At 47.1% G+C, this 12,569-nt stretch overlaps 2 protein-coding genes across 4 annotated transcripts; one reads left to right on the top strand and one right to left on the bottom strand.

Annotated features, from left to right (window-relative positions):
* Positions 1–60: 60 nt before the first annotated feature.
* RAD9B (RAD9 checkpoint clamp component B) lies at positions 61–7,835 on the bottom strand. The gene is made up of 11 exons (XM_041410342.1): positions 7,425–7,835; positions 6,666–6,736; positions 5,718–5,867; positions 5,379–5,493; positions 4,688–4,787; positions 4,479–4,585; positions 2,628–2,734; positions 2,123–2,187; positions 1,508–1,630; positions 963–1,215; positions 61–697 (listed from the first exon to the last, which is right to left on the bottom strand). The coding sequence occupies exons 1-11, from the start codon at positions 7,456–7,458 to the stop codon at positions 566–568; spliced, it is 1,257 nt and encodes a 418-aa protein (XP_041266276.1). The 5' UTR covers positions 7,459–7,835; the 3' UTR covers positions 61–565.
* Positions 7,836–8,245: 410 nt separating this feature from the next.
* On the top strand, positions 8,246–12,513 carry VPS29 (VPS29 retromer complex component). Of its 3 annotated transcripts, XM_041410232.1 has the most exons (5): positions 8,292–8,376; positions 8,777–8,788; positions 10,537–10,728; positions 10,889–11,124; positions 11,438–12,513. In XM_041410232.1, the coding sequence occupies exons 1-5, from the start codon at positions 8,374–8,376 to the stop codon at positions 11,553–11,555; spliced, it is 561 nt and encodes a 186-aa protein (XP_041266166.1). In that variant the 5' UTR covers positions 8,292–8,373; the 3' UTR covers positions 11,556–12,513. The 3 variants fall into 3 exon arrangements, with proteins under 3 accessions (XP_041266165.1, XP_041266166.1, XP_041266164.1); XM_041410231.1 differs by lacking the exon at positions 8,777–8,788 and having other exon boundaries at positions 8,246–8,376; XM_041410230.1 differs by lacking the exon at positions 8,292–8,376 and having other exon boundaries at positions 8,787–8,922.
* Positions 12,514–12,569: the final 56 nt, after the last annotated feature.

The following is a 12,569-nucleotide window of genomic DNA, read 5'->3' as shown; positions in this document are numbered from 1 at the left end:
TGATGTGGGGATGTGGTTGGTGGCACAGAGGCACAGCCAGGGCTGGGCTGTCACTGTGACCTCCCTGCACGGCTCTCGGGGCCACACCTGAGTGACACCCAACGCCTTCTGCAGCAGACAGATAACCATCCTTTAATTGACTGGGAACTTCAGTGTTGTATTCCAGTGTGACTTTGGAAATACTGCACTGCCCCTGACCTGTGGGGGGAGAGACTCCGGGAAGGAAAAGAGTAATGCAAGTCTGAAACTCAAACCTTTATTTTTTTAAATGCAGTTCTGTGACAACTTTGGTTTTTCAGTTAAAGGCTGGTTCTAGAGAACCTGTAAAAACCTGAGTTCTCCCTTAACCTGATGTGGTAACAGAGTTTGAATTCAAACTGAGCCTGTCTCCAGTGAGAGTGTTCTGAGAGCAGAACCCCCAGCAGCTCCTGCAGAACACACAAACCTCAACGGAGTCAATCGTGACCTAAATTTGTGCCATGACCGGAGCACTGGCAGTTCCAGAACGTTCTGTGCTGCTGGGTCACAGCACCAGTGACAAAGGCTGGGCCTGCCCTGCCCTGCACTACAGAACCGGGGAGCTCTGCAAGGCACCCGGCTCCTCCTCAGTGTCACTGGCTGTCACCAAGCTCTGGAAGGTGTCACCGACGGCCTCCTTCTCCTTGGAAGAGACAGCTCCAAAGAACAAGGAGTGGAACTGGGAAATGCAATATTTGTACAGGTAAGAATTCCGTGATACAGAATTGGGGCGTTAATTATTTGTGAAGTTTAAGATCTTTCTCAGCCAGCAGCGTTTCCCAGTGAAACCCAGCTGCCCCCAGGAGTGTTCCCAGCAGTGCTGGGGTTCTCCAGCTGTGCTGCTGTCACAGCTGATCCCACTGAAACCCCCAAGTGCACGTGGGGGTGCTCAGCCAAACAGCAGCTGTGGGGTTCCCCTGCTGGCACCGTGGGGAGTTCCTCACCTTGGCATAAGGAGCCTCTGTGGCTTCTCCTCTGGCTGGCTGGGCCGTGGCTGCTCCTGCTCTGCCTGGCACATCCCTCTCTGTGCCTCTGGGAATATTTTTTACCTCTTGTTTTGCCAGACCACTTGGGGGTTTTGCAGGGTCCGTGCTCTGAGTGTTTCCCTTCTGCTGTGGCTTTTTGGAAGCGGCTGTGACTGCGTTGCTGGCTCCATCCATGGAGGTCTGGTCAGATTTATCCATGCCAGTCCTTGAGCTGGATTGGACAGAGTAGGGCAGGTCAGAGCTGGCTTTGTGTTTCATTGGAATATCCTTACTTTCTGTTTGTGAAAAGATTACAGCTTTAGAGGAAATTCTCAGCAGCTTCCCTCCTGCTGCACCCACACCCCGTGGAGAAAGCAGCAGCTTGTACAGAGCGTTCTCTCTTGCACCCTCTTATTGCTGTTGTGCTGCTGAGATGTTCCTGAACCCCTGTAGTTCACAGTTTTCCTGTGAAAATCTGAGTTTTTCACCCTCTTAAGGCCACCTGCCCCCTCAGCCCCTCTTACCTGTCCCAGGGCCCTGGGCAGCAGGCTGGCTCTGGGGGAGCTGCCTCCTTCTCAGCCTCACACAAGGTAGCCAGGATAAAGCTGGCCTCCAGCAGCAGGTCCTCAATGCTGAATGCAATGGGTCTAAACACAAGAATTGAGACCAAACAGCACAGGGAATTACAGATCCTGTGATTCCACCTATGGAATTAAAAAGCACATCCTCTGAAAAGCTGGAAAGCTCCTGTATTTGCTGCTGAGGAATGAGAGAGGGGCTCCTCTTACAGATCTCACTGCTCCAATCAGCAAATGCTGTGTCCGAGTCAAATGATAGCATTAAATATGTAATTATTGAAATTATATTTATTCAGTAAATGTATTGTTTCTTTAAAGTGCTAAATAAATAAATCATTGCCTGCAGGGGACTGAGAGCCTCAGGTGTCCAGGTAATTTATACACAGGAGCTCATCAGTCAGCACAGCTGCCTTGGCAATGCCCACAGCCGGGGTCAGTGTTTATCTGGAATTACAAACTCTGGAGTGCAGGTTAGAAATGGCTTTGGCTTTGAGATGAGGAGCTGCAGTTCAGTGTTCACTGGGGACTGCAGGCCCCAGCCAGGGCAGCTCCCACACGTACTTCCCACATCTGTCGAAGTGGATGGACACAGGAACGCTCGTGGCTTCGGAAAACGCCAGCAGGCCCTGCAGAGAAGGAGGGGGTGAAGTGCTTGTTAAACCAGAACACTGATACTGCAATGTGAGTTCATCCCAGCTGCTGTTTACTGGCAAAAAGAGGGGAAAAGTCTGCTGCTTCCAAGAATGATTTCTGTCCTTCCCTGCCAGAGCCTTGCCAGAGGAGGTTCTGCATGGAGAACTTCCCTGGTCAGGATGCTTTCCCTGGGGCAGCTGTGCTGTGTCTGCCCAGCACAGAAACCTCTTCTCCCTTTCAGAAGGGCTTTTGTTTGCCTTTCAAAGGACCCTGGGGTTTAAAGCCAATCCTCACCCAGGTAAAACCCTGCTGCTGTCAGGGCTGCTGGGGCACAGCCCAGGGCCACTCCACAGGGACCACCCCGTGTTGTCCTGGTCCAGTCAGGCAAATTATTGAGAAATGGGTTTTCTTCCCAGACAAATTCTTACTTTACCCTCAGTTCCTTAAGGCAAAATGTCACTTCAGAATCTACTCCAACTTGAAAGTAGTCAAATTCCTCCGGACTGAGCTGTATCTCAGTAAGCATTGTCCTTGAAAAGTCTGTTTGAGATAACAACAAAGTCAGGGGCTCACGGCAGTGAAGTTTGAACTCAACACTGTAATTGTAACCCTGAGGCTTTTACATAAGCATTGTTTGAACAAATAATCGTGGTTTTATAGTGGTTAACAGTGATAAATGTATATATACATTTATATACATATTAGAATTAAGTAAAATCCTCAATTTATTTGCAGTACATTGCAAAGATTTGAATGGATTTTAACAGAACCTGTTCCATGTTCTGCTGTGTGAGCTAACCTAACACCTGCTGCTGTTTTTGTAGATCTGCTTCTTCCACAGGCATCCATCACAAATAATATTCCCAGCTGCCTATTGTTGCACGGATGGGAAGCCCAAAATGCAGCGTGACTTGAAGAGATTAATCAAAATTACTGACAATTACCAGAGCACAATGGAGGTGGACAGAGGCTCTTTGTTTTAAATTACAATCCTTTCCTGACACAGGAAAGTGGCAGCAGGAAATTGGCTGTTCACTTTCAGGTACTCCGTTTTTTGTTACCGTGGGGTTCCTCGGAGCTGTCAATGGGTGCGTGAGGAGAGAGTGAGAGGGAGCTTTCCTGGCGTGTGACAGTCCTGGAGAGCTCAGAGAAATTCCACAGCAGCTCGAGCTGCTCCCCGGCCAGGCCGGGCTGCCAAGGAAGTGCTCCAGGCTATTCCCACTCTTCCCTTTCTCTGCTCTCTGTTTTATCTCCCAAACAGGCTTTGCAAGAAGCTCCTCGTGGCTGTGGCAGGGGTGTTTGTCACACCCTGCAGCAGCGGCTGAGCCACGAGGGGTGGGCAGAGGGTTCGATTTCTGCGGAAGCCCCGGCCGCTGCAGGCAGGGAGATTCACCGGGCACAGCTCCTCTCACTGCCCCGTTCCCTTCCCTCACTGGGCTCTTGGTGTCTCTTTACAATTTACCATTTTTTCACTTTCTTTCTTACAATAGCCCTGGTAAGTGAATGTTTCTAAAGTCACCAAATGTGCCATTCAAAATGCAATCTCTTTCTTCTCAGTAATTTCTGCCCTGTTTCACTCCAGCCACTTTCTGCTCCTTGATCCTTCTCTTAGCCTGTTCCCAGCCCAATTCCCAGCCCTGGGCTCTTCCCAGGTCATTCTCCTCAGCTTTGGTCACAACAAGTATGAAAAGCATCTCTTTATTATATGATACACAAGAACCTCTACTTCAAAACCACAATTTCATCTTCAAAATTGGAGTCACATCCCAAGAATCTCCAGCTGGTTCTCCACCTCCTGGAGATGTGACCATGGCAGAACAGTGCAGGGCTTACTGACACTCTGTGCTGTCCTCAGACTGAAATATACTGTCTAATGATATCAATTCTATAATTGTGGTATTCAGATTTAAATAGTTCTTTTTAAAACATAAAATTATCCCCTTTTCCCTGGCAGTTGCCAGGCTGCTGCTCTTGCAGCACAGTAATTACCTCTTTCAAAGCCTACAGCAAGTGGCATAATTTATTTCAATTGGCTGCTCAGTCTGAGATCTGCCACTGACACCAGGAAGATGTTTCAATTTATTTAAATTTATTTAATTTATTAAAACCAGAGGGTGGCAGCATGACTTAAAATCTCTCTCTGTAATGTTCTGTTAAAAATGTCATCCAGCCATAAAATTCATCCCACATTTATGTCGTGACAGTTATTATTCCTGGAATTCACCTCAAAAAAAAAAAAAAAGTTAAAAGCCCAAGTACTGGCTCACATTTTGAATTTCCTTACCAGTGTCTTCCTCAGTGTAACTCTTGAAACAAACTTTCATTGGAGTTACTGACAAGGTTATTTCTTCCTGACTGGTTGGGAAGTGGATCATCACATCAGCCAGCAGCCTATAAAATGTCATTCAACACTAAAATATTTCTATCTATGACTGTTTAGCATTTATTACATTAGAAAGTAAAACTAAAAAAAAATATTTCTGTCTTTGTTACCTGGAGTGGACTTTAAGAATGTTTGGACACATGTGCTTTGCAAAAACAGCCTGCAAGGGATCACACTCCTGAAATGTCAGGTTATAGGTTTTTACAACACCTGAGTATGAAGGAAATGAACAAAAATCAGTGCTTGGCTGTAATGTTAAGTGTTTTTTTTTTTTTTAATATTAATTGTTCAATAGAGGAAGTAACCAAGTGACTTAGTGCAGCTATATGGAAATACGTCACCACAAAGAGGAAAAGGAAGGAATCACCTGCCATCTTGGACTCCCTCCATCCCATCAGTTGTGCCTGGACAGCACCTGAGTTTTTTAAGGACCCACAAGAAATAAACCAACAGATGCAGGGTGGGAAGCAGCCCCAGTAATTAACTGGTAAAATAATACAAATGGGAGTGGAATGCAGAGCACAACCCCCCAGATCTCTGCCCTTCTGGGCAGGGGTGTGCTAAGGGAGCTCAGCTGCCTGCAGACCTTAATTCAACGTATTATCCCAAACCAGTAACCCCAGCTGGATTATTGGCAACACAAACCTGCAGCACAGCACAGCTCTGGGGCACGGGGAGATGATGTTCATTTAGGAATTTTGCAGAGGCTGATGGACATTCCCAGTGCTGCTGGGCTGAGGATGACAGGCCTGTGTGGGTAACAGCATGAAGTGCTGTGGTTTCACTGCCCTGTGACCTTACCGTGCCTGCAGAGCAGCTGGAAGGTGACGTGCTGCTCACTGGGGCTGGTGGAGATGCTGCATTTCTCTACGTTCCTTTCCAGCACATTTACACATCTAAACACAGGGAGAACTGACTGGGAAAAAAAATAAAATCAGTGCAGAGCTTGCTCCCTGAGCAGCTTTGCAAGAAATGTAATTTCTCTGGGTTTGTACCCTGGTTTATCCCAAGCTGCTGCACTTAGGGTTTCCCCAAACTGCTCTGGGGACACAGAGAGCCCAGGCTGATCCTCACCCACCACAATTTCAGCTGGAAATTGGGTTGATTTGCTGCTGTGTGTAACAACTCACTAAAATGTACCTTAATTATCAATTTACAGGGGAGGGATAACTGCTTCTCCTTCTGACAGGGCTGGGGCGCAGCTGTGCAGCAGTAATGCTGGAAGAACATGGATGAGAAGAACACACATGCATATGCTGACCTCGAGGAATTCACTGATCTTAAGGCAAGCTGGAAATGGAATCACAGAGTCATTAGGGCTGGAAAAGACCTCCAGCATCACTGAATCCAACCCCTGAGGGAACAGAAATAAAATGATTTATTAACTCAAAACTTGAACCTTTTAAAAAGAGCCTCCTCTGGGCTTCAGTGCCACCAGCAAACCTGGAAATTTACGTCTCAAAATTATGAAAAAAAATTAAAGATGCATTTTTGATTTAAAAATCTTTAAATAAAAATAATTGAGTTACCCAAACACCCAGAGCTCAGCTTGTGTTTGAGGCATTTGAGGGGCATGATCCATACAGATGAGCAAAGACACCTCAAAAATTCCTCAGGTATAAAACCAAATAAATCTCTGCCCTTGTGATTTTCCATCCTCCCAGTGAGCCAAGGAGAGCTGATCACTTTTACCTAAGAAACCTCTGGAGAAAACACTAATTCTGCTGGAAATGGTGTTTGATTAATCAGAGGCATTAATGGATGTGTTCTTCCTGTTGAGTCACAACAGTACAAAACATGTTGTTTTCAGAGGCAGCTCCTGTGTGGTACAAAACTCAAACCTTGTGACCTGTGACAACAGAGCTGCACCCCGTGGCATTAATCCAGATGTCCTGGACAACAAAAAAATCAAAGGATCTTAGGGCAGAGTAGGAATGAAATCTTCCATGATGGAATCTGCATAATTACAATCACAGAAATGTGATGTGATGGACTGAAAGGTACCTGTAGAAAAACAGAATATCCAATAGTATAAATATTTGGCTTATAATAAAGAATTTTAAATTAGGAGAAATAAAATTCACTTACACCTTTTTCTACGGGGTCAAACCAAAATTCATCACTAATCCTTGCTATGGCATGTATTGCTCTTCCAAACACTGCCAGGGAAAGAAAACACTGCAATATGCATTCTAAATTAAATAAAAAGGTGGCACTGCACTTTGTCCAGAATAATCCAAGAGGAAACACTAAAAATTTCTTATATATTTGAAAGAAAACGGATGGTGGAAACTTACTTTTTCTTTTTAATTAATATTTTAATTATCCAAACCCTCAATGTTTTGGAAATCTGCCTCTGACGAGGCACCTCGGACATTGCGTGTCCCTTTGCAACACCTGGAGTTACCACAAATCAAATCAATGAGACAAAAACTCCACCACAGGGGCTAGAAATGACATTTAGCAGATGGAAAGCCTGGGAATAAGGGGACATCTGGAGAGGTGGAATCCTAAGAAAGCCAGCAGGGCCCAGCAGAGGGCCTGCGGATCTGCCTCGGGCAGCGGCGGAGCAGCTTTTGGCACAGAATGCCGCACCAGGAGCGGAGCTGTGCCCCTGGAGGTGCACAGGGGACCCGCAGCCCGGCCCTGGCATCTCCCCCCGGCTGTCCCCAGATCCCGCACAGCTGAACCAGCCGCAGCCGCGCACGCCCCGCACAACGCCCGCCATGAGGGAGAGGCGGATCCCGCTCCCGGCGCTCGTGTTCCGCTCAGAGCCCTGCCGGGGGTGCCGCGTTCCCGGTGTCCCGCAGCAATCCCCGCGTGTGCCGGGCTCCCCGGGCCGGGTACCTCGGAGCTGCGCCCCCCCGATCACGCACTTCATGGCCGCCCCCTCTCTCCCCTCACGGCCGCCCCCCCCCTCCCCTCACGGCCGCGGAGGGCGGGAAACGCCGTGAGGGCGGGGCGCGCGCCGCGCCGAGCCCCGGATGTGGAGCTCCGGGATTGTGGAATTGTGGAAATATGGAATTACGGAATTATGGAATTGTGGAATTAGCGGTTGTCCCGAGTCACCCGCAGGGATCTTCAGCCCAACGCCCGGCCCTGCACAGACACCCCAACAATCCCAGCCTGTGCGGTCCTGAGGGCTCTGTCCAGCCTCCCCTGGAGCTGTGGTAGCTTCAGGGCTGTGCCCATTCCCTGGGCAGTGCCCAGCACCCTCTGGGGAGAACCTTTCCCTGATCTCCAGCCTAAACCCCTGACACAGCTCCAGCCTGGATCTGTCCCTGTCCCAGAGCAGAGATCGGAGCTGCCCTCGGCAGCCCCAGCCCAGGAACAGAGCCGGGAAACGCCCCCGACCCAAAAGAAAAGGGCTGAGCATGGCACTAATTATCATGGGAGGCAAGAGAGTCATTACCTATGGAATACTAATTAATAAGAGAACTATGTAACTTCTAGCCAATGAACACCAATTCTTTTGTTTCCTAAAATGCATAAATAGTAAAAATAATTGATAGTCGGGGGCGCTTGGCTTGTGGGAGACCACGGAGCGCCCAGGCTTGCGCGACTCTGAAATAAATAATCAGTGTTTGTTTGTTTGTTTCTCTCTCTCTCTCTCTCTCGTCATTATCGGCTCGTTTTGCGGACAACTCTCGTTTCACCTGTGTAAAACCCTGACTGCGTAAAAACCCAGCCAGCGGAAGGCGGCACGGACGCGTTCGGCGCTCTGTTGTCCTTTCGCAGACGCCGTAGCGGGGGCGGCGACGGGCGGTTCCGGGAGGGCCGGAGCGGAGCGGGCGCGATGGTGAGAGCGGGGAGACCCCGGAGCCCCCGGGACCCCCCGGCACCCCCCGGGCACACCGGAACCCCCGGCACGGCCACAGCAGCCGGGCCCGACCCGGCCGGGCTGGGGCAGAGCGGGCGGGAGGGCGATCCCCAGCTGAGGCGAGGCCCCCAGGGCGGTGAGGGCCGGGCCGTGACTGCAGGATCTCCGTTTATAATTTGTCTTAATTTTATCGTAATCGCATTAATAATTTTTTTTTTTAAATTATTTAACGCTTCTTTCATAACATCGACAACTCATTAATTATTATTTGCCCGTTCATTCGGCTGTGTTTTCTCTTCTGTTGCTTCCTGTCGTTTAACATTGATCATGTTCCGCCCTGTTTCTCATCCCCTGCAATCAACTCCTTCATTCCCGTCAGGCTGGGCACAGAGTAAGTCACTCCTTGGCTCTCGCTGACACCCCTGGGAAGGGCTCGCTCGTGTTCCTCCGTGGCACTGGCAGGTGGCTCCGATGAATTCAGGGGCTGCTGGCCATCCCGCGCCTCAGATCACTCCCAAAATCCAGGTGTTTTGGCATTTGTCGCCACTGCTTTAAGCTCTAGAAACGTGTGGTGATGAAACCCTGCAGTGCTGCTCCTGTGGTTTGGTTCCTGCAGCTTGCTGAGCTCTTCTGTAACGAATGGGAGCTGAAATGTGAATTTTGGGGAAGCGTGGGGCTGGCGTTTTGTCAGCAAAGGGGATTTCTGTGCTGAGAGCACACGCTGCTGGCTCGGTGGGTGTGTGAGGGGCAGGATCATTTTATTAAACATCAAATACATAACTGGTACTGCACACTGAACTCCCTCAGGCAGCAGTGAGACAATCCAGCTATTGCCACTTATTAATCCACATCACTGTTACACACAAAGACCATCAAAAATGTATTTTTTTTTCCCCTTCTGGTTTGATTTTAAATTGGTCACTCATTAATTAAAAAGCTTTTTTATTGCATTGGCAGTACTTTCAACCATCTGTCTCCAGATGGGTTTGATGGTGGAACTGAGGTGTTCTTAATATAAAAAAAACCCTAAACCAATCAAAAATACTTCTCAAGCTCCCTCTGCCTTATTGAGCACTGTTGGCCTGAAGGTAACTGCATGGCCTAAAATCCCATGAGGGGAAAAAAATCTTTAAAAATACAATTTCCTAGCCTAGTTATATTTGTTTCTAGAAATAAATCTGGGCTGTGTCCTTTACCTTTACATTTGAGGGTGTCATTTTAGGAACTGCCCCACTAACATGAAGTGGAAGATAAAAATCTCTTTAATTTGGAGCCATTCTTTGAGTTCCTAGGGCTGAGTGTCCCCAGATCCAGGGTTTTCCCAGAGCAGTGCCATAACATTCCCTGCTTTGTAAAGCTTCTCATGCCCTTTTTGCACAATTAATTTGCCCTGTGTTGCTTGCATTATTGCTTTATTTGCAGATTTCAAGCCTGTGCTGTTAAGCCAAGGCCTTGCACCATCTCAGGCCTTAATTTTGAAGCCCCCCCCCTCTACATTTTTATTTTGGCATCTGAAATTGTAAATGTGTAGGAGTGGTGACAGGAGCACTGTGCAGTGACCTGGATTGGCTTCTCTGCAGTGCCCTGTTTGTATTTTGTTGTTATTTTTTAGCCTTATTCAGTTTTTCAGTGGTTTCTACCACTCTGAACACTCTTCCTCTTCTGGTCAGCTATTAACATAAGTTGTAAATTTGCTGCTTTTTAAAAATATTTTGGGGTTTTGGTTTGTTTTTTTTTTTAGTAAGGGGAGAGAAACTTGGATGAAGAGTTTATTTAAGAGAAGTGGCTGCAGTTTAGTTAGCCAGGTCTATGCTTGAAAAAGATTTAAGTTAGAGAGAAAAAACAGTGGGGTGGTTTATGGCAGCTCCCAAATTTGTGTAAAATACAACAGGAACGTGTTAACAGTGCAGCTATTGCTCTGTTGGCCTTCAGCAACAAACAATAATCTTGCAGAGCTGTTTGTGAATCCCCCTCTGCTCGTGGCCTGGCAAAGACCCTCGTTCCCCACGGAACAAAATCCCGTCACCATTCCATCCTCACTGCCACAGCTTTTGGGTCCAAGTGCCAGGGTGTGGCTCTGCAGGGGACACTGCAGTGCTGGCTGTGCCCTAACCCTGTGTGTCCCCTCTGTCCCTGAAGTTGGTGCTGGTGCTGGGTGACCTCCACATCCCCCATCGCTGCAACAGCCTCCCGGCCAAGTTCAAAAAGCTGCTGGTGCCTGGCAAGATCCAACACATCCTGTGCACAGGGAACCTCTGCACCAAGGACACCTATGACTACCTCAAGACCCTGGCTGGGGATGTTCATGTTGTCAGAGGGGACTTTGATGAGGTAGTGTCTGGTTTTTTTTGGGGTATTTTTTATGGTTTTTACATTTGGAGTTCGTTCAAGTAAAAGTGGTGGAATGAGTTCCTGAGGTCTCCCCTTCTGGGTGTTGGGTTTAAATAGAAATCTGTCTAATCTGGGGTTGGTTTGTTTTCTTTGTGTTTAGAACCTGAATTATCCTGAGCAGAAAGTTGTGACTGTTGGACAGTTCAAAATTGGGCTGATTCATGGCCATCAGGTGATCCCCTGGGGTGACATGGCCAGCCTGGCACTGCTCCAGAGGCAGTTTGATGTGGACATCCTCATTTCAGGACACACACACAAATTTGAGGCATTTGAACATGAAAATAAATTCTATATCAACCCAGGATCAGCTACAGGAGCCTACCATGCCTTAGAGAAGTAAGTGAATGTTGGGGGGATTTTTTTTTTGTTTTGTTTTGTTTTTTGTAAAAAAGCTGAACTACAAATTCCTGAGGGTTAATATTTCTGATTTAAATGTCAGGGAGAGGATAGTTAGAGTTGTATAACTCACACAGTTGTACTTGCTCAGTCTCCTGGACTGAAAGATTAAATGCTCACAGCCTCAGATCTCATGTGCTGTACTTACAGAATTAATTCTCATTTTTCTTGAAGTGATTTCTGCTGAATATTGGTAAAACACTAAGGGGGTTATAGACACACAATCACTATGACTTCTTTCCTCTTTTTCCAGCAACATCATTCCCTCATTTGTGCTGATGGACATCCAGGCTTCTACAGTAGTTACATATGTCTATCAACTAATTGGAGATGATGTGAAGGTAGAAAGAATCGAGTACAAGAAATCCTAAAAAATGTTTTTGCTTGTCTGGTATTTTTACCATCTCCTTCTGAACTGCAAGTTCCAAAACTTGACTGCTCGTTTACAGCCCTGCACTGTCTCTAACAGCTTAACAATGTAACTTCTTGTCATGAATTTAAACAACCTTGTGTTTGCTTTTCTCTGTATGATTTGTAAAATATTCCATTAAGATAACTGTCGAAATACTGCTCCTTAATGTTGTAATAAACTCCACTTCATAGAAAAGCTGAGCTTGGTGAGGTGGTGTTGGGGAAGAATGCAGCAGTTGTGGTGGTTTGGTGCTCCCCTTCCAAGGGATGCTTGGACAGGGCTGGAACAGAGATTGAGGGCTCTGGGACCAGGCTGGGTTTGCTCCAGAATCCAGTTTATATTTAATTGTCTCAACTGAACATCCTCAACTAAGTTCAAGGAGTAAAATGGCTTGATAAACTCTGAAAGGATTACAGTTACCTTGTAATTTCACTGCAGAGTTTGAGTCTTTTTCTGATCAAAGCACTTTCAAATCTCCCTGTGCTTTCGTGAATGATGATCTCATTCAATCTATAACCAGTGAGGAGAGGTTTCCTTTATTTGTGGCTCACATCTGACACTCCACTTTTTGTGCTCTTTGCTCCATGTGCAGAGACTCTCAGTGATGTAATTCCATGTGACTCTTAAAGCTGCTGAAGATAAATCTGGGTTGTTCAAGGAGCAGCACCTTGTGGCTCCTCTGTTCCCACAGCTGCAGGCACCTGAATGTATTTAACAGCTCCCCTTTCTCACAACTGCTGTAACTTTCCAACAAAACAGGTTTTTATCTTTTGTCTCCCCCAGCAGAATGTTTAGGATGGGGGCAGTTTCCTTGGCCTTTGGTTTATGACACTTCCATCAGCTGGAACCCTTCTTTCTGTGGCATGAGCTGACTGAATGACTCATTTCTGTTCAAAATAAACCTGCTTTGCCCTGGACAAAAAGACATTTCAGGCTGGTGTCTCAAGAACCTCTGGCTAATTGCACTTCATGC

The sequence above is a fragment of the Onychostruthus taczanowskii genome, unplaced genomic scaffold (assembly GCF_017590055.1).
Source record: "Onychostruthus taczanowskii isolate IOZ18803 unplaced genomic scaffold, ASM1759005v1 scaffold32, whole genome shotgun sequence".
NCBI classification, from domain to species: Eukaryota; Metazoa; Chordata; class Aves; order Passeriformes; family Passeridae; genus Onychostruthus; species Onychostruthus taczanowskii.
Note: the sequence above shows the minus strand (reverse complement) of the source record. Positions and strands in the feature narration are given on the sequence as shown.

Excerpts from the sequence above, each read along its gene's own strand:
- RAD9B (XM_041410342.1), bottom strand. The coding sequence starts at position 7,458 with ATGAAGTGCGTGATCGGGGGGGCGCAGCTCCGAG. Across the intron at positions 5,494-5,717 it reads CCTGTAAATTGATAATTAAG|TCAGTTCTCCCTGTGTTTAG; the intron begins GTACATTTTAGT and ends TTTTTTTCCCAG. Across the intron at positions 2,735-4,478 it reads TTACACTGAGGAAGACACTG|ACTTTTCAAGGACAATGCTT; the intron begins GTAAGGAAATTC and ends TATCTCAAACAG.
- VPS29 (XM_041410230.1), top strand. The coding sequence starts at position 8,869 with ATGAATTCAGGGGCTGCTGGCCATCCCGCGCCTCAGATCACTCCCAAA. Across the intron at positions 8,923-10,536 it reads AGATCACTCCCAAAATCCAG|TTGGTGCTGGTGCTGGGTGA; the intron begins GTGTTTTGGCAT and ends CTGTCCCTGAAG. Across the intron at positions 10,729-10,888 it reads TCAGAGGGGACTTTGATGAG|AACCTGAATTATCCTGAGCA; the intron begins GTAGTGTCTGGT and ends CTTTGTGTTTAG.